At 23.0% G+C, this 21,570-nt stretch overlaps 1 protein-coding gene across 1 annotated transcript in view; it reads right to left on the reverse strand.

The window, feature by feature from the left end:
- The window catches only part of LOC129612354 (fasciclin-1-like), a 123,949-nt gene that overhangs the window by 84,335 nt on the left and 18,044 nt on the right, over positions 1–21,570 (reverse strand). The window contains exons 3-6 of the mRNA XM_055525914.1: positions 20,135–20,313; positions 15,788–15,921; positions 6,997–7,093; positions 5,825–5,990 (exon numbers count right to left, since the gene is read on the reverse strand). Of these exons, the coding sequence (XP_055381889.1) occupies positions 5,825–5,990; positions 6,997–7,093; positions 15,788–15,921; positions 20,135–20,313 (576 nt within the window). The remainder of the gene's footprint in view (positions 1–5,824; positions 5,991–6,996; positions 7,094–15,787; positions 15,922–20,134; positions 20,314–21,570) is intronic.

Consider the following 21,570-nt stretch of genomic DNA (forward strand, 5'->3'; position numbering starts at 1 on the left):
TAGAAGTGAATAACTTATAACTGAAATTTTGATCTGTATGAGTTCAAAATTTAGAAAAGTTTAATAAAGTTTTATTGAATTTTTTTATGTTTCTATAATAAGTGTAAGGAGTTTGTAATAAGAATTTTATTTTATACATATATATATATATATGTAAATGTAATGTTTCTGTATTAAAATAGCGTTAATTGCACATGCTAATTTTATTAAGAGATATAATAACGAAACAGTACAGTATGAAGACGGTATAGGAAGTAACAAATAAAAATATTTAAGGTAATTTTTACTATTTTGTACTTAAATTTAAATTTTTTTAAAAATATTTAAGAATGCGCATCAAGTGATATAGATGAACTCAAATTGAAATACAATCATGCTTTACTATTCATTCTGAAAGTAAAATTGATAGCTCTCTTTCATTATTCATTAGCAAAATGATTTTCAACCTCATAGAAATTAACATACGAATTATTATACATTTTTGGTTTAAATTAGTAGAAATGTTGCAGACTTTTACGGTTTTGTATAGTCTTCATGATTGGTCTATTAGTTATAAAATAAATTTACATTTAACTTAAAATTTGCAAACCTTATGGTTAAAATGTAAATTTAAAACAAACTTTTTTTGAATTCGAAAATTTTTATTTTAGCACAATATTATTTTCTTCTAGTAATTGTTTACTAATAAAATACTCGAGCACGATATTGTTTTATTATTGTGCATTGTATATTGAAAAAAAATCAAAATATTAGAAAAGTTGAATTAAACTGAGGCGACATTTTGGAAAAACTTTTCTGTTTTTTTCGCCATAATGCAATTTTCCATAAAAAGTTTTTTGATGTTTTCTTTTTACGGCATTCCATACGACGGCAGCCATAATTTAAATCTAGTTTTATTTGAATTTAATTTTTAGTTGCTTTTAAGAATGGAAGCCATAAGGTCACTGCTATGTTATTTTGCAATCGTTAATATTTTCTTATATAGTTGAAACAATTTTTTGTAGAAATGGCAGTTTTAAAAGAGTTTTAAGTAAAAATATACTTAGGGTCCTTTTAAAAAGTTTTTCTTCATTTTTTTTGTTAAATGAGGTTTTTCTGTTTTTAAAAATCTGGAAAAAAAAACTTTTTTTAAGCAAAAAATTATATGGAAAATGTTACATTAGTTTTTTATTTACAGAGTGAATTTTTTTATACATAGAGCTATTATTATAAAATGAAAAATAAATTCTGTAATTTTGATGTTTTAAAATTGTGAAGCGTTGAATTAAGCTTTACACAAATTTTTTTGAAAATGTTCGCGAACAGCTGAATTTATACGATTTATACGAATTTAATGGGCAGATATTAAAATAGTTTTGCTTGCTGTTGATTAAAAAAATATAATCGTCATACATATATGATAAAGATTATTTCGGAAACTCTTGGAATTTTTTCAATTTTTTAATTTAATTAGGGTTTATTATTGAGTAATGAAATTAATTGTAAATTTTCGCAATTTGTATGCGATTATCCTTTTATGTTCCACTAAAACTATTATAAATTCTAAAACGATTTACTTGAATTTTTAAAAAAATTTAAGAACATTTTACAAACATATAGTTACAAAGGGAGTTTTTACATGTTACAATCGAATTTTTATTAAATTTGAAGCATTTTTATTACTACATCATTTATGCATACAGGAATCTCAAAAATTTAAAAAAAATTAATAAATACAATTAATATATTGACACTCTATAATATCAAATTAAATGAAAATTTCCGAATTACTTTGTGCACTTCCGAACTCTCATATGAGCATTCATTTTAATATTAAAAAGTTCATTATTTTCATCTCAATTTACTATTCATAACAAAATTAAAGTGAATAGTTGAAAATATATTGTGATAACAGTTAAACGAGGATCATTTTGTACGCTACTTTAACTATTAGGAGCATTTTATAAAAAAAAAAGACAAAATTAACCAAAGCACAAATTGTTCATATTTTACTCATGGTAACCAGCATTCAAATACAATAGAAAATGATAAAACATAAAAAAATTAATTTAAACATTTAAACAACAAAAAATAAAATGTAAAAAGTTTTGGTTTTCCAAAAACCAAAAAAAAAACACTAACGCAAAAAATGTTATTTAGGTGTGTGTTTTATAAAACAAAAGTTTAATTTTGTTGTATTGTGTATGTATGGCCGTACATGTACTTATTATGTATATTCTATATGCAAAAAAAGTGAATTTAGATTTGGAATTAATTTAAAAGCATTTTTGCATAATGTTGATTCCACCGGTACCAGCATGAAAACGGAATCTTTTCGGTAGAAAAAATTTTGTTAAAAAAGTTTCTTTAAATTATAATAAAAAAAATGAAGTACTTTATAGATAAAAGGACTTAACGCAATGCATTTAGTTGTTTGGTGTTGTAGATAATCCTTTAAACTCCTTCATGCATATTATAAAGCAGAATTTGTATTACATCATTCATATAAACTAAATTTTAGTTTAAATTGCATTATAACGCAGAAAATTTCTAAATTTTTCAACTTAAACCTTGACTAAGCTCAAAATTATTAAGTCAAAATTAAGTAGTGGTATATATATACAATATTACAAGTACGGCAAGAAAAGATATGCATACATACGTAGAACAATTAGCGTTATATATATAAAGAATTGTTGATAACTTTATTGATGAAAGCATAGTAGTATAAAAATAGTGATTGAAAAACTGAAGATTCTGTTGTCAATACTTCAAAAATTCAAATAAACTTAATTCTCAATAATTTACACTTCTCCCTTTTACATTTTTCAAAATGAAAGTTAACCTAAAGTAAATGATTTTTTGATGCACATCGTTTATTTACTTTTCAGAATTTTTGCACATAGCAAGTGCGTTTTTGTTTATTGCATTTTAAATATGCATTATATGTCACACATTCATGCCTTTATTTTAAATAAAAACTTAGTACAAGAGGGAAACTTGTATATAATCTAAATAGCATATGCGTAAGATCTTGTATAATAAAATAAATGAAGTTGCTTTATATAGGGAGCAGGAAAACTAGATATCAAAAAATTATTAATGCCTCTAAATACTCTACGGAGTCGAATGCAGTTTTATATACAAAATATTTAAACAATATTTTATGAAAATTTAGAAAAAATATATTGCAATAAAGTCAGCCTTACATATATTTTCGTACATATTGAAAATATCATTTATTTTGGCCATTTAATAAAAATTACTTTTAGTCTGCTACGCTCTCTTTCTACATTCTCTGATTTTTGAACACAATTCAGGATGTAAAAAGGGTATAAAATCTACTTTTTCAATCAATAATCAAAATAAGGAATTGTAAAAATATTTTTGAATTTCAAAATTTTAAAGAAGTTTATGAGCATGTGGTTATAAAAATATTGCAACAAATTTGATCTGTATGTAATAAAGCTGCAATATCTTGCAGTATTTCTACAAGAATATAATTTAAATATGAAGATACTAATTTACTTCTTCGTACGGATTTCATTCCAATGATTTGCGTAACAAAATTGAAAAAGTAATACGAGTATATATAAATATATATATATATATATATATATATATATATATATATATATAAATATATATTGTATTTCGTTTATTTGAATGTAATCCTTAAGATTATCAGTTATTTTTGAACATAATAAATATATATGTGTGCTACCTAATAAAAAAATTGAAAAATTTTGTCCATATATGCGAAAAATTCTTTCAATAATAATAAAGTTTAATAAAATAATAAAGTTTTTTCAGGAATTAAAACTGCATTTTGAATTTATGCAATAAACTATATTTTTTGATGCGAAATTTGTTATTTCTTACGAATTCTAAAAATTTCATTACATAATGCTTTTACAAATTTTCTTGATAGAAATTATTTACTATACATTTTTTTTGAAAATGTAATGTTGTTTTTTGAAGGCTTCATATATCATATGTGCAATATGTAATAAAATCTCAACCAGTATAAAATAAATTCATTTAATCATGAATCAATTGTATTGTAACGCATTTCCTTCGAACAAGTTAAAAAAGTTCTCTCATCATTATACCAAAATATATCATGACTATTGCATACCTTCAGGATAAGAAGAAAAATTAGGTAAAAAATTATTAACATATGATGGGTCAATTCAGATAAATAAGTAGAGCTTTAAGTGGCAAGACAGAAGTATGGTGAATAGCAGATATTTTTACAATTTCGTTGGAAATGTGCTCAGAAATAAAGCATTCTCTTATAAAAAGGGGAAAATAAAATATATTTTTTTTTTATTTTAAAAATATGCTTGCAAATGTTCTTTTAAATATTTTAAAAATTTTTTCTATGGCTTTTCAATTAATTATTTACTGCCATTCAACAGTCAACAATAAAAAAAAATAGAATTTAGTTGTCATTTTTTATAATGATTAAAACTTATAATCTTAAGCTTTAAATTTCATTAGAGAAATTTTTATTTTCATAAAGTTATGTCTTTAAATATACAAGAACAAAAAGAGTCTATGAAATATTTTAGATTTTTTATACTTGTTTCTTTTATAACTATTTAGAGGCTAGAAGAATGTTGCTATATTATTTTTTGCAGAGAAATCATTAAGTAGAATTTTGTAGCATTTTATAAATTATACGGGACCAGAAAAAAACCTTGAAATATTTGTGAAATTTTTGTGCACGTAATAAAAAATTTATTTAATTATTATTTTTGCTTTAAATCAAGCGTCAAAAAAATCATCGATGTAAGTATATTAATATCGTATCATTAAAATCATATATTAGAATAGTCCAATAAAAAAAATTTCGAGGAGTTTAGGAGGAGCTAGTGGATGATGCAAAAAGCATTGAAATTTTAAGAAAAGAATGGAAAAGAAAATGTATTCTAAATATATGCAATTTTTCGTAATATCAATTTAAGTATGTATGTAGCAAAACTATAAAAAAACGTGTATAAATTCGAATTTTAATAAATCATTTATATAAAATTCCTTTAAATACTGATCACGAATATAAAACTATTCTTGTTTTGCAACATTTATTTTTCGCAATACGAAAATTTTGATTATAATTTTTGGATTTGATGTTAAAAAATTATTAAAACAAAATTTTGAACCAAATTTTTTTATTATTTTGGAATGGTTATAAGAGTTTTAGAACAATGAACTAAAAGTAATTGTTTATTACCGACAGTTTAGTATTACAGAAATTTTATTAAATTTCAAATATGCAATTCATATAATTTTCAAAAGAAACTATGATAAAAGATTGAATGAAAATATTACAACACCTACTAAACATTCAATAAGGACAGGTCAGTTTACAAATTTTTCCTTCAGTATTCTATGTAAATATTTTATTTAAAAAATAATTTTAACTTTAATACTTTTTTTACAATTTTTATTATTCCTCTTTTATTTTTTCCTCTTAAATATCCCCCAATTTGTTTTTTTTATTTTTTTTTTTGCTTTTTATTAAAGAAAAACTTTGTTCCAAAGTTTTATTTTCACAAACAAAACATAAAAACTAGAAAAACTTTATTTTATATTTTTATAATTTGCTTGAATTAACAACATACACGGATCTATTTTATAATGTTTAAAAAAGAAAACAAAAAAAAAGGAAAACCAGGAAAATAAATGAATATATGTAAAATAAAAAAAAAAACATAAAATTTAATATTTATAAACATTTAATCAAATTAACAATTCCTCCTCACATCCTTAACATTATTTATATAGCAACACAAAAGAAATTTTCATTCATTATTCCTTATTCAGGATATTTTGTACTTACTTTTATTCTCTTGCATAAAAAAGCTAATGGTAACTTTAAGATTGTCAGCATAAGCTTCACTTGTATAACGTGAATCTAATGGTACTGCTGATGTAAATAAAACATTATTTGGTATAACATGACCATCAATAACTTTCGCATCAACAAGTCCGCTACGTGATGTTGACTATAAAATATTAAAAATAAAAAAGAAGAAAAAATAATGACAAAATGAAGTGAAAAAAAAGAAAGAGAAAAGAAAAGAAAAAGAGAGAAAATAAATTTTCAATGGGGAAAAAAAATTTTCATTTTCAATGCTCATAAAAAGAGGAAATGTACAAAACAAAAACAAAAAAGAAAAACAAGAAAACGTCAAAAGCGAATATAAAAATTAAAAATAAACTTGATCACAATGTTGACAATGATAATGATATCATCGTTATCAATAACATCATTATCATTCATCAGCACCATCATCATTATCACCGGAACAATCATCTCATATAACAATTACGTATATTATTTTATGTTCTCCTGTACAACGTTTTTTTGAAGTACAGAGTGATTAAGCGTTGGTTAAATATTAAAAATTCAAAGAATTAACTGTAATGTAAATTTTCACTTACATATATAAAAATGTTGTACAGAATTAAAGAAAGATAAGCTTTTATTATGGTACTAAATTATTTGGAAAATGCGTCTGTTAAAATATGATTCAACAATACAATCCTATTACAGAATAAATTATTTGAAATTTATTCAGATTTGAAGCTCAAGTGAGTCGGGCAATAACTGTACTTTTATCATTTTTCAATATCATGAGCTTCACTTGTATCAATAGTAATTTGTAAATAATACTAGATTATTTGAAATTTAGAATAATATCAAGGAATATAGTATGGAAGATAATCCTTCAAAACTTTTAAAATCTTAACATAATAATGTCGTAATTTTAATGTTATCATTAAAAATTGGTCTTTCAAACGCTAAAATGCCTTTAAAATTTTAAGCCAACGCTTTTACATGATTTTTAATTTTATTCTTCTTATCTTTGTAACTGAATTTCCATAGGTACTTATTTTACTGCTTCTTAAGATTTTTTATAAGAACTAATCAATTATTTTACTTTTTTTCAACGTAACACTCTGCCCAAGCTATTTTATACAAGTATTATAATAAATTTTCTATTTTACCTTGAATCCATCATCGACTGGCATCAAAAATGTATGTCCACCTGGTGAATAAAATAAATTCTCCTTTTTCATCAATGTCACTTGTGAGCGATAAGTCCTAAAGTACATAGTAAAAAAAAAAGAAGAAAAATTTTATTTATTTTTCCTTTTTGTAACAAAAACTAGAAAAATAATTTAAAAAATAAAATAGAATGAGGTAACATGAAAAATGTATTTTCGAAATAATATCGGGTTACCAATATAGTTTTCTAAAGCATAAGAAAAAACTGGGAGATAAAAAAATTAATAGGGAATATAAGATTTTCTGTTGTTTTGTTGCCATGTTTTTTGTTTTTGATTTTTAAACAAAAAGCATGTAAATAAATATCTTGGATTTTCAAAATGAAATTCAACGATAGTGTTATTTAATAATGTGGGAGAAGGAGAACAATCAGTGAATATTTGTATTATTGCTATTCTTGTAATTAAATGTAATGTACATGAATCAATCTTCAACGTACAAATTTATTTAGAACAAAAATTTTAGAAAATATATAAAATTCTTGATGTACTTTATAGAGATATGAGAGGTGCTTAACGAAATTTAATTATTTTACTTAATTACATTATTTCAGATTGAAATGTGGCGGCATTATCAGTTGAAGGATTTTATTATTATCTTGCCAAAGGTCAGTGTAGCAAATACTCTACATGGAAACTTTTCCATTTAATATAAAAAATAAAATTGAATTAATTTTCAAGATTATTTAATTTCAACCTTTTTGTTCAACTTCCTTTCAACTTTTTTATTTTATAAGAGGCACGTGTTAATTAAGAAAATTATCTGAGTACAGTAAAATTAACAATATGTACAACATATACTGTTATTAACATTTTGTGAAAACTAAATGTGTGCAAAAAGAAAATTCAAGGAAAAAACTTTGGTAGAACAATAAAAAAAAAATTTCTTTTATTAAGACGCAAAATTATGTTTTAAGCATAGAGGGAAAAAAATTTCCTTTTTCTCATTTTTGTTATTTTGTTTTTCTTTTCTTTATGGTTCGTTTTGTTAACGTGATTAGGTTGAATCGATTTATTTTCTCGTAATTGGAACAGTTAGGTATATTGTTTAATTTTATATTTTTTTTCTTTTTATTGTGTTTGCCTTGTTATATTCAAGAATATAGAAAAAGTATATAAAAAATGAAAGAAAAAAGATAACACTGTAAATATTGATAACGGCATGAAAATAAAAATTGAAAATACAAAAGTCACTGGGTCAGATAAAATTTCATAAATAAATATTATATAACTAATATAACAGTTATATAACAAATATAAAGAATGAAATCGCTCATATATAGTCAAATATTTATGTGGATGTACTATATATTATGGGTATTATATTGCTATATATAAGGTAAATGCATACTTTTATTATTCGACTTATTAATAAAGAATTTATAGAAGATATTCACGTGGGGTTTAAAGTTTTGAAAATTTTTATAATAGGATTTTCCTTTTACTTAATAATATTTCGAATATATTTTATTTACCTATTTATATGGGCGGTACAATATTTGTATGTATATTTGTTTAACTTAATCAAATATACTGGTGTATATTTGAATATTTTTGTTTTTTCTGTATAGATGTTTATATAACAGAATAATAACAGTAATAATAATTTTATAGATGAAAAATGCGCATTTTCTCATGTTTCTATATAAATCTAAATATGTATATATATGTATATACATAAAATTTCCGTTTTAAGTAGGTACTTTGATTTCGACAATTTTCTCATCAAGGTTTTCAGTTGAAAATTTTATTTAATTCTTAGAAAATATATTTATTTTATTTTTTGTGTCTTAATTTTATTTTCACTTTACTTATTATATATTTTGGTTCAAAATTTTTCAGTACCTCATTATTAAATTTTGTAGTCGTTTATAATACATTATATAGATGAGTACAAAAGTGAAAGAACTTTATAGAGATTGTTGTGGTACAAAGTAATAATTTTTAAATAAAAAATTAAACAAAATAAAAATTTTCAATAATTCTTTTAAAATTCTTAAGTTCTCCTCAATTTGCCTGATTTATATGTGTTCATCTACTTAAATTTTTCTTAAAAAACTGCCTCTATAGTTTTTGTTATTTGGTTTACAATATTTTTTATACAAATAAAGAGTTTTACAAATATTTTCAAAACAACTGTATACAATTTCGAAAGTAAAACAATTTGTAATTTAAGTTTTTTGTAAAATTGCCCGCAAATTTGTTAATATAATTTAATATTATAATTAAAATATATTTTCTATTGGAATCGGTAAGTATTGTGTGCGCACATTTGAAATATTTCTATAATAAACAATAAATGTTTGGAACAAACTAATAAAAAATTGAAATTTTCTTATTATTTTTCTTTAAAATTGGGGAATAAATCGGAAGTAAAAGAAGTACTTTCTTTTTTGTTCACAAAAATTTTATCATGGGAATTCTATTTATATTAAATGTTTGTTAAAAAACGAGTGGTACTTAAAAAAATATCATATTTTTACAATACGTAGGTACATAAGTATTTAGTGAACGTTGATATGGTCAATTATTTTATGAAAATAATATGAATTGAAAATATATCTTTTAAAATTGTTCTTTAAAAAGAAAAATAATAATTTAAGTGGAGTATTTGTAAATCTTTGGAGATTTTTAAAATTTTTTCAATTTCTAAAATTTTGACATCCAAAGTTTTATATTTAGAATAGCCAAAGAATTATCGATTAAAATTTTTAGCCCAAAAGTTTATAATATTTCAGTTAAAACAGAAAATCGATTAAAATTTAAGATATTTTTTTATACCAGACCTACATTTGAAAATGCCAACCTTTATTTAACAAGGTTGACCTTTATTTAAAAAGCATTTCACAAAATGAATTGATTATTTTCCGAAAACTTCATAAAAAATCTTGAAATCTTACAATTTCATTAAATTTTTGACAATACAAAATTATTAAACTAATTACATGTTTATGATTTAATTATTATTATTATTCGTAATAATTAATAGTACTTCAAAAGGATTATCAGGATATAAATTAAATTTAATTGCATTAAGAACAATAGAACATTGTCAGTCAAATGAATTACTTAATTTTGTGTTCTAAATCATATTATCTAAGTTTCCTATCCTGTAATTATCCTTTCCATTGTTCTATAATTGTATTTGTTTACATGAAAATACAGAAATTTTAATAAACGAATAATTTGCAGTGAATTGCAAAATTTAATTTTACTAAAATGTGCGAAAGATGAACGAATTTGATATGAAAATTTTTAAATATAATTGTATATTTTAATTTAAATGTTACTAATTGCCTTCATAAGTACGGCAAGCCCGTAATTATAATTTAAATACATATTAATATAAAAATGACAACTTATGTGGTTTGGGCGGTAACTAATTCAATTTTATTTATTTATTGATAGAGAACATTTCACTGATTCAAGAGCATGTCGCACATTGTGTTAAAAACTAACGGTTCTAAATCGATCATATGCTTCAGAATATAAAATCACAATGGAAAAATGTGACAATTATTATTGGTCAAAGTTACTGCTTGTTCTAATACCTGAGACAAAATTTTCTTCAAAATTGAAATTTTTAAATTTCTCACCACTTCAAATATTTTCAATAGCTTTACTATGCGAAATAATTGCATTAAATAGAAGGAAAAACTTATAATTTTAGTAATTCTTTATTTCTTTTGTATTAAATATGTTATGTATGTATGGATGCTTTTTGTTATCTCATTCAGTCTATGGTTAATTGAACACTTTTACTTTAGCTCTGTGTGCTATTTTAATTCCCTTTCCTGCTCAATGTTTTTCTTCTTGTTTTTTTCTTCACTTCAGATTACAAAATAACAAAATTATATTTTTTGATTAAAAAAGAGGAAAATCCGGATAATAATAAAGAAATCAAAAAAGAAGAAAATGAAAAACAGGAGAAAATTAGATAAGAAAACAAAATGGAAAATTTCGGAAAGTAATTGTTGTTGTTGACTTTTATAATGTTTACTTCATAATGTGTATTTTGTTTTTTTAGCCTAATTTGGTTTTCACGTCACTTTGGAAAGAAAAACTTTGATTAGTTTTACTTTTCATTTGATTATAAATTATGAAATTCTATTTTAAAAGAAAGCTAAAATATTTAAATCACAAAATAAAGACTTTTGCTCCTTTTTCGAAATTTTGGGAATAATGTATTAAAAATTATAGTTTTTTTATGGTAGCAAACACAATAAACTAAAAAACGACGTAAGAAATTTTAATAGGTTCAGGAAAAAGAAAAAAAAATTTGCTTTAGTCCTATAAGAATATAGAAATTTGTAATGTATTTCAAGTAAATATTTTATAGGTGTGACGTAGAATATAAATTAACCATAAAAGATCAATAAACATTTATATTGAAAAGCATAAAAACTCTGATATATACTTGTTTACAAATAACCTATACAACTTGCTTCTTAGAAATACTCGAAATATTATTGAATTTATTTACTTAAGTTCAGCCCCAATTTATCACAATATTTTATAATGTAATGTAGCTAATATTATTTTAGTTAGAAAAATTTATTTTATTAAAGCTAAAATCCTAAATGACTGTGTATAATATAAGTAGTTTTTTCGCTTTTATATGTTATTCTTACATTAGAAATATAAAGGACTTCTCTTATTTTTCTCTTGTTAAGAAAACAAAACTCCTATGATGACGCAATTTTAACTTTTTTAGTAGTTTATATTTACGTGAATTATTATTTACATAATTATAAAGAGTTGTTTTCTAAACACCCTTTCCACACAATATAAAACATTTCTTGAATTCTTTAAGTCATGTCAGATTATGTTTACATTTCCTTCTATTACAGCACATATTTGTATAACCTCATTATGCTATAACATGCTGGTGTATGCGTAAATAAAACATTTTTGACTTTAATAATTTAAGTATGGCATTAATATACAGTATTAAAATTCACATTAAATGGGATTAGACTTATAAAATAAAACTTTAGGCAAATTTTAAGTAAGTAATTATTAAAATATTTTCCATAAAATTAATTTAAAATTTGAAATATGTTAAAATAAGAAATAGTCATATAAAAGTAAATAAGTACATATTAAAACTAGGATTGTTTTCTTTATTAAATGGAACACAGTTGTATTTCAGAAGTTCTTGACAGATTGAAAAGTTTTAATATATTTGAGAAACTTAATCAAGTAATTTCCTTTTTTCATTTATGATTTCCCAAACATATTTACAAATATTCCTGATTTCTTAAGAAAAGTCATTTCCCTGTTTCAGGGAAATGACTTTTCAGAAAATCAGGAAATATTATAAAATTCAATAACAATAACATTGTTATACAAAATTAATACAATTAAGACATACTAATTAAAATGATAGCTAATAAATTAAATTTAGAACATTTTAAAATAAATATAATTAAAATAGTACAATATAATTAAAATATATACGAAGTATCAATAAATTTGAATGGGTTTGCTCAACAAATTGTTTACCTACAAGTCTGTCATTTAATTTCAAAACATTATTTTGCTACAAATTAAACAGTAAGTTTAAAATTCACAAAACATTGGATGTATGTATGAATATTGATAATATATCTGTCGTTGTAGTTATATACTTAATCTTTTCAGTTAACATTAAAGTTACGGTATCAACAGTAGGTAAAGAAGCACACATTACTATCTAAATGTGTATTTTAAAAGTGCCCTAAATAATATGAGTTTATTTACATTGTTCTTATTTATTTTGAATAATACTGTATGTACTTATTGTATAAGGAAAATTGAACGAACAATAAATTAAATTGCTATATATACTATTTGTATATATATTTCTGTACCACAACAAGAATCGTTATATTTACGCGAGAAAGCGGGAGAGAAAGAGTGAAATTTACGAACATAATTTTGTTTGCTTATCCCAATAATTTTGTATTGTATATTACGTACTGTATAACACTTAAATAACTCGATTACCATTATGTTGCGTTATATATAGAGTATTAAGTGTATTTTGTTTATCGTTGAATATTTTAGCAACATCTATATACTAAATTTTGTGCTATACCGTTGAAATTTGTTACAAATTCATCGTTTTAATAAATTCTACTTCGATTTAAAATGTTATCCTTAATATTTGCACCTATGTATAACAATTCGACTTTCAATTTGTGGAAAGAAGTATTTTAATATTTTCATTGTGTTATTTTAATAGTTTTAATATTTTAAATCCTTTTAAAAAATTAAATTTTAAAGTAAGAATTAAGTTTTTAAATTTATATATTGAAAATTCTGTTAAAATTTTGAAAATTTTTTGAGTATGCTCTATAATAATATTTAGATTTAAGTTCACGTATTGCATATTTACCACTAAATCTTTATAGGTAAATATAGCATTTTGACTAGCACAAAGATGTGGTAAATCGGTTCGTAAAATAGCACGTTTCTCTTAAACAATTTTATTGTAGAAATTCCATCCTAGAAAGTACGAGTATTATGTCTATAGAAGATGAAAATAGTGTTGTATTGAAATAGGTTCCTACTATATCATAATAATGTAATGGTGCATGCGTTTAGAATAAATTTTAAAGTAATATACCTTTCGGAAAAAAGGGAATCGGAAAATTCCATTTCGCAAGTTTAGAGAAGTCATAACTCGGGAAAAGAAATTTTGGTACTTTGAATGTCATATTACATTATGTATGCAAATCTCATTGAATTCAAGTTCATATAATTTGTTAAAATTTGATGCCAATCCGAGTTACTGTGTTTGAGAAAAAATTACTTCAAAAATAGGTGAAAAACTGGTTTGAGGTTAAATTGTAATCTGAATTTCTGGCATAGAAAAAGGAATGTTATATGTTAAATTATTATTTATTTTTTGGGTGCTACTACTCTTTCATGAATTCCAACACGTCATAGTGTTATGCATGTCGTTTGTTACGATATTATATGGAAAATTATAATTGGTGCGATATTATCAGTACGATGATAGTATAGTTTCATTTTGCAATATGTTATTATAATACAAATATTTTACTATAAATTTATTTCAATTATATTTATGGATTTTTCAATGGATTTCGTGTATATTACTATGCATGTTATACAACGAAATTCGGGCTAATTAATTATATAATCATGGAATTTTGAATAAATTTTGTTATATTAAATGTATACAGTGTCATATAATTAAAAGGTTAAAATTAAAATAATAAATGTTTAAATTAACAGCACGCAGTAGTTATAAGTTTAATATTATGAAGAGTACTTATTAGGAAAACTTTGTATTCAGTATTTCTATGATTTTGAAATCAGTGAGTAAATCAGAAAAAATTTAAAATAATGTACATATAAGTTAATTACTATTTGATATAAAAACTAAAACGATATAAAAACTAAAAAGATGTCTGTTTGGCTATCTGTCTGTCAGTCAGTCTGAATCTTTGCTGCGGTTTGATTTTAGATTTAATATTATACAACTTTTTAACAAGGCATAGGGTTATAAACTGCTCACTTCACAGCTTTGTAGAAAGCCTTTGATTTGGGGTTCTTAACATTTATTTTTTTCAAATTAACATATTTTTTGATATCGTAGAGAGAAAAATATATTTCGGAGAGGTTTTTATACCTTAATTTAACCAAATTTTAGTCATTGAATCGAATTTGTATTGGTTACAATTACCCAAATTCGGAAAATGAATTACTGTAACAACATCCTTTTGTTTTTAGTTAGTCTTGGTAAATTTTCAATAAAATTAAAAATTTGAAAATAATATTTTTTAGTTCCTGGAAAAACTTTTTGTGGAAAATATGATAAAATAATTTTTTAATAAATAACAAATAGAGGCAAAAACGCTTATATAAAATATAAATGCAGTAATACAATAAAAGTAGAGGAGTTTATTAGAGGTTGATTTCATGGGTATTGTCAAAATTTTAATTATTATGAGCATTTTTAGAAACCAAATGATTTGGTATTTTTAATTAATTTCGTTTTTCGATTTCAATAAAAATTTTATTTAAGTGTGGTTATGTATAAGCGTAATCAAATACCTATTGTATTGATACTTACATTTCCAATTAAAATAATTTTTCAAAAATTTAGTTAGAAATGTTTTTGTTTTATTTGCCTTTATTTCAAAATATCATTAGAATTACAAACTTTATTTATGTTATATTCCATAAATTCCATATATAGAAAGATAAAAATTACATTTGTATTTTAATATTTAGTAAATTTTTGGAAAATTCAGGGGATATTCTTAGAATTATAATATTGAAATTTTGTTTCAATATTATATTTTTAAATTATTTTTACTAATACAAGGTTTATTTATTGACGAATTAAAATGCTGTATGAAGTTTTGTTTAATTAAAATACTTTTTGAATGACAAAAGATTGGGAAAGGTTACAAAACGTTAATTTTCATTGGAACGTTATATGACAGTATCAACCCATGCTTTTGTTTTATAAAATGATCAATAATATCATAGGCTTTAAATTCAAGTTTAAATTCAAGTAGTTTTGAACTTACTAGAAAAATTTAGCACTTTTGCTAGTTAAAGGTGGTTTGGGTTATATATAAAATTTAAAATGAAAAGTAGAACGCGGTTTGACTAATGTTGATGTAATTTGAAATTTGATAATAAACAATGCTGTAAAAAGTCATGAAATTGTCTCAGAAGAAGATTTTGAGTTTTTTAAAATTTTACTTACCTTAAGCGATGGTTGTCGATGTTCATAAAATCTGCATTTTGCAGAAATAAGAATGCATCCGGATTAGTTACTTCAGTTTTAGCTGTCTGTAGTGTAACCAGTGGTTCTAAAACATCTTCTAAGACGTGCATAACCTAAAAACAAAAAAATTTTTAAATTATTTATTACTGGTTCAATTCATTGAAAAAATAATTTTTTTTATATAGTTTTTCTCATTTAAGATAAATTTTGAATTTGTTTTGCCAGTTTACAAAAAGTCTTGTCGGATTTTGTGTTTTCATAATCGATTACATTCAATTCTACATTTTTATAAGGAAGAATTATAATCATTTGATTTAACAACAATATTACACATATCGTTCGATGGGGAGTATAAGGAAAAAATCAGAGAGGAGGCTCTCTTCAAAGACTGTGACTGGCCAAGGAGCTTCTGGAATATAATGACCATTTAAGAAGACTATAGGGTTTTATAGGAGCACTGTAGACTTAGGGCACATAGAAATTCTACTAATGCCGAGTAAAAAGTACGTAAAAGAACGTTAGTGCTTAATGATAATACGAGTATGTACGTGATATTTGGTTTAACTTCAAATAAAATGCATTATCGGTAAAATATCGCTGAATTATATTTTAAAGTAAATTTATGAAATATTAAAACTTGCATATACCAAAAAAAAACAAAAAGAAAGTTTGGATCAAGCCAATGGTTTACAAAGTAATAAAGTAGAAAATTTCCTTTGAGCACAACTTAACATAATATTTTGAAAATATAGTCAGCTAACTATAGCTATTTAAAATACTTTCTGAAATGTACCAAATTATTTCAATTTGGGATGAGCAAGAAATGAAAATCGAAAGACGCGTTAATACTGACCCGAATGAATTTGAGGTGGTAGGAAATCCTGTGAATTTAATAATTTACTGTACTAAACTTCCGAGTTTCCTACAACTTACACCATATAGAAGAAAAACGATATTAAAAATTCTTCAAAATGAGTTTAAGATAACGATAAATTTTAAGCGCCATTTTGTTATGGTAATGTTTCATTATATTGTATCAGATGAAAAGAAGAAGATGTATTATAATATCCAACTTCTTTATGTAAAATTCGACAATAATTCGAAAAATAAGTACATATGCACTTAGAGTATTTCTAATTATTAATGAATTAATGTTCCATAATACATTCATTGATTACATATCCTTTCACAGATATATTTGCGTTTTTATGCTTGTACGTTGTATACATATTATATGTATACATCATTACTATTTGTTATGAAACCAACATATGTAACCAACATATGAATGTGTAAATTTATGTACTTATGTAATACATATGCACATTTATAATAGGCCTTAAAGATTAATTAAACTCAAATATAATAAAAGTCTATATTTAATTTAGAAATTATTATTATTTATAAAGTCTAAATATAGAATTATTTGTGCCGGTTTATACTTGCTTATAGATATTAAATACAGTAATCACGTTTCGATATTTAAAAATAAAATGGCTGAGTTTTAAAAAGCTAAATCACTGGGAAAATAATTTTATATATTAATATATGTATGTAATAGCATTATTATAAAAGGGAAAATTAGCTTATTTAATTTATGCTTTTAAAATATATTTTTAAAGCTTGTATTCTTTTTTCTTTTTCATTATTATTAAACTTAATTAATTAGGTAATAAAATAATCTAATGATATTAATTAATATTTTTTAATCAGTAAGCGATTATTAATTATCATCATTATTTTCACAAATAATATTTTATTTCTTAATAATATCCTTAATTAAGTGTATTAAGTAAAAGAAAATATTTTACGGCATGTATTTTATAAGAATTAAAACCACAAATTTACGTAATATTTTATAAGTTCTTTAGAATGGTAACTTTTCCAAGTAAACTTTCTTATGTAATAAAATAAATCTTAATATAATAAATGTATAAAAAATAAGAATAAAAATCATATAAGACCAAAAAAGAAAAGGAATAAAATATTGAAAACTCAGGTGTTATAAAATATTTTTCTTTTAACCTTTGATATTTTTATGTAAGGGAAATTTACTTTTATATTATAAAGTATGATATTTCCGTTTAATATAACTGTTTTTATATAATATTTTAAGTATATATATATACTTGGCTAGGATTTATAATGAAATATGAAGTGAAAAAAAATTTCAAATTAATTTTAAAAATCTTTGTATAATAGTATAGATTTTCTACGGGGTAATCTTTACTACACTTGTAGTATTTAATAATCATTTTTATTCTTACATGTAAATTTTCTTTTAACGTTTTAATTCCAATCGATATTCGCAGTTGTATTGAGTATAATAACTTAATAGTTCTTCAAAATCCAATTCGTATGCTACTTCTCAACATTGGTATGCTATTCTTTATAAAATTAATAAAAGTCTCGAAAAATTTGTAAGCAGCTTAGCTACGCGATTTGAATGAGTCATTGTATTTATAATTTTGTAGTTTAAAAATTAATTATTTTTAAACAAAGAATGAAATTTTAATAATTCATAAGAGGTTTACTCTTACAAAATAAATTTTGCAAAAACATATAATTTGTTGCATTAACTGAATATGAAGTTGAATACTTATACAAGAACATTTTATATTTCTTTGTTGAACAGGATTCCCATTTATTGAGATTAGGCAATTAATTAAAAGAGTGAAAAATGAAAATTATTGAACGATATCAAATTAAATCAAATTTTCAACCAACTGAATACCAACTTGAAATCTTAAAATCATTATTATCATTTGAAAAAAATTCAGTTTTACTATTGCTAAACTAACAATAAGGAAATATATAATAAGAATAAGCATTTATACAATATACATTTGCATACGTCCCATATAATTTTCATATATTTGACAGACTTTGATTTTACAATTACAAAAAGATCTTATTGTCGCTGTAATTAATATAAAATTTGTACATCTGGTTTCAAATATTTTCTGAATAGAAAATCATCTTTACTCAAGAATAGAAGAAAAAGACAAATTAATTTTGATTATGAATGTATAAAAATCGTGTACTGAAAATCAATTCATTTTCTCATTTTTTCTCATGCTTACACTTCTTGAAGATTGAAAATTTTCAATTAGAAAAGTTTTTGCGAGGCAAGCGTTCGTATCATTCCATTAGTAAAATACAAAAAGAAAAAACAAAAAAAAGGAAAACATGCCATCTAAATTCAAAATTCTAAGAGTTTATCATTTTGATCAAGAAAAATAAGAAAAAGTATATGAAAACCAAAAATTTTCAAAATACATTCCAATATTAAAAAAACAAATAAAACAAAAAATCAAAAATCAACCAACAGAAATCACAAATTTTTTACACTTCTTAAAAGCTCATGATGATGATGTTCTAATAAAAGGATTTTCTCAGATTAAAGAAATGAAAGAAAAAACTTTTTGATCCTTTTTTCTTCTTATTTTATATTTTCTTCTTTTTTTTTTACTTTTTTTTTACCAGATTTTTTAATAACATCACTATATGCTATTTGAACATTTACGAGCATTACGAATTATTTAAAAAATCTTGAAATAAGAGAATCACAGTATCGAATAACATTTTGTTGTGTGTGTAATTCATTTTTACAATTTGTGCAGATTTTGTACACACACACACATATATAATATGTACGAGTATACATATTTGGTTGAGTATTGAAAATGGAAGTTCAGTTTTAATATACTCTTATTATATAGAAAACCAAAGAAATATTAAAGAGAAATAAGAAAATTAAATTTCCAATACGAATATTGAATAAATTTCTTAATAATCGTGAGAATTTTCGTTAATTTAAATTAAATTTTCTGAATTTTAATATAAAATATTTTTACTTGGAGAAATAAAAGATTTTATCTGTAGAATCTTATTATGTATTTTTATAATTTTAGTTGATGAAATCCGAATTATTTTCAAAATTCGAAACAAGTTTTGAATTGTTTTGAATAAAAATTAAAAATAAAATTTTTTGTAAGAATTGATTTTTTCAAAAGAATATCTAGAATGTTATTTGATAATAACATGTTTATATTAGCCTTCAGACAGGTTTATAATATATTCGCGTTTTATTAATCATTGCTTTAGATAAAATAAATTTCCTTTATGAAATTCAACTCCTGGAGTAAATATTAATATAATCTTAATATGTGGTCATGCACGAATCCAAATTATTAACGGCGGTTATAATGTAGCAACGCAATTTAAGAGTATTTTATGTCATTTATATCTATGTAAAATTTATCAAAATATATGCAATTATTATTATTCTAATGTATGTTTGAAATTTCATTTATTTTTAGTTACCTGCTTTTTTCCAATATCATTGTGCATTACAACCGAGCGTCCCTGTATTAAACGTGCATTGTTAACAAAAATATCACCTTCACGATTTCGTGTTATATGTAATGGGGGATTACCACCCATATCAGATACAACTGGTGTTGGAGGCTTCGGTAATTGATCCTTTTCATATGGTGTTGTAGCTAATAAAAGAAAATTTTTTCTTTATTTAATATAAATTTTATAAAAATATACAAAAATTTAAAATATATAGGCAGGATTTTTGACTCGAATTTAATATCCCGAAAAAAATGTTATTTAGAGTATACAAATAGAAGATTATAGTTTGGTTTTGTTAAATGAGAGAAGATTTTGTCAGGAAACTTTATAAAATTCTAAATTTTTTAAATATTTTTGCTCATTTCATTAAAATTTATTCACTTGAATTCAAAAACCAAACTACTCTATACCATTTATTACTTTCAAATTACCTTCATTATTATATTGATTATGTAGTAATAAAAACTAATATAAAGTAACCTTCACCACGTCAGGTTATGGAAGAACACTGAATTCTTTAAAAATGTGATTTTACTTTTCCTTACATTTCCACTCAATGTAACTTTTTGATATATAATATTTTAAAAAAAAAATTAATGAAATGGGATGTATGTATAGAATTCATGAGGATTGACATCTGTTCACCTACTCATTTATCAATGTTTCCGATACCCAGTTTTATATAAATAACATTAATTTAAAATAATTTAACGTGAGTTGTATATGGGTTACCAAGGAAAGAAAATATTAATTCTTTATCGCTATACCCTAAAAGCGAACATTTTTCTACGTGTGATTATATATATTTATATACTCGTACAAGTGTGAGTAATCATATTGATGTATTACTCGTAATACGAAATTGAATTTCAATACCTTAATTTAATTTGATTCGATGGGTTGTTCAAGATTTTAGTTTTATTTTTCTTTCCTACAAAGATTTTCCTACTTTTTATTGAAAATTTCTTGTATAATCATTAAATGTAAATAAAGTAAATTGTTTAGAATCCATTATATTATTAACCTTGTGCCGGTATAAATTATAAGATATAAATTAGTCAATATAGAAGAAAAAAAACACAAACAAATGTACCTATATTTTGGCTCAAGGTTAGTCTCATGTTAATTTTATGATTACGAAAATTATAGCTTACATTTTGAAAGCATAACGTGTAATATTATTTAGGTTTTTCGTTTACATGAACGTAAAACGTGTTTATATAATTATTAATGATATATATACCTGGCCATATATAATATGGCCAGGTAACCTTGGTTAAAAATTGTACCAATTTCAAATAATTTAGTTGTCAAAATGTGCTTGTTTTGTTTTTCTTTTTTTATTTGAATTGCAAAAGGAATATAAATCATTGGGAAAAAATTAAGAATGGAAAAATATT

Source organism: Condylostylus longicornis, unplaced genomic scaffold (assembly GCF_029603195.1).
Source record: "Condylostylus longicornis isolate FDR11 unplaced genomic scaffold, ASM2960319v2 ptg000004l, whole genome shotgun sequence".
NCBI lineage: Eukaryota > Metazoa > Arthropoda > Insecta > Diptera > Dolichopodidae > Condylostylus > Condylostylus longicornis.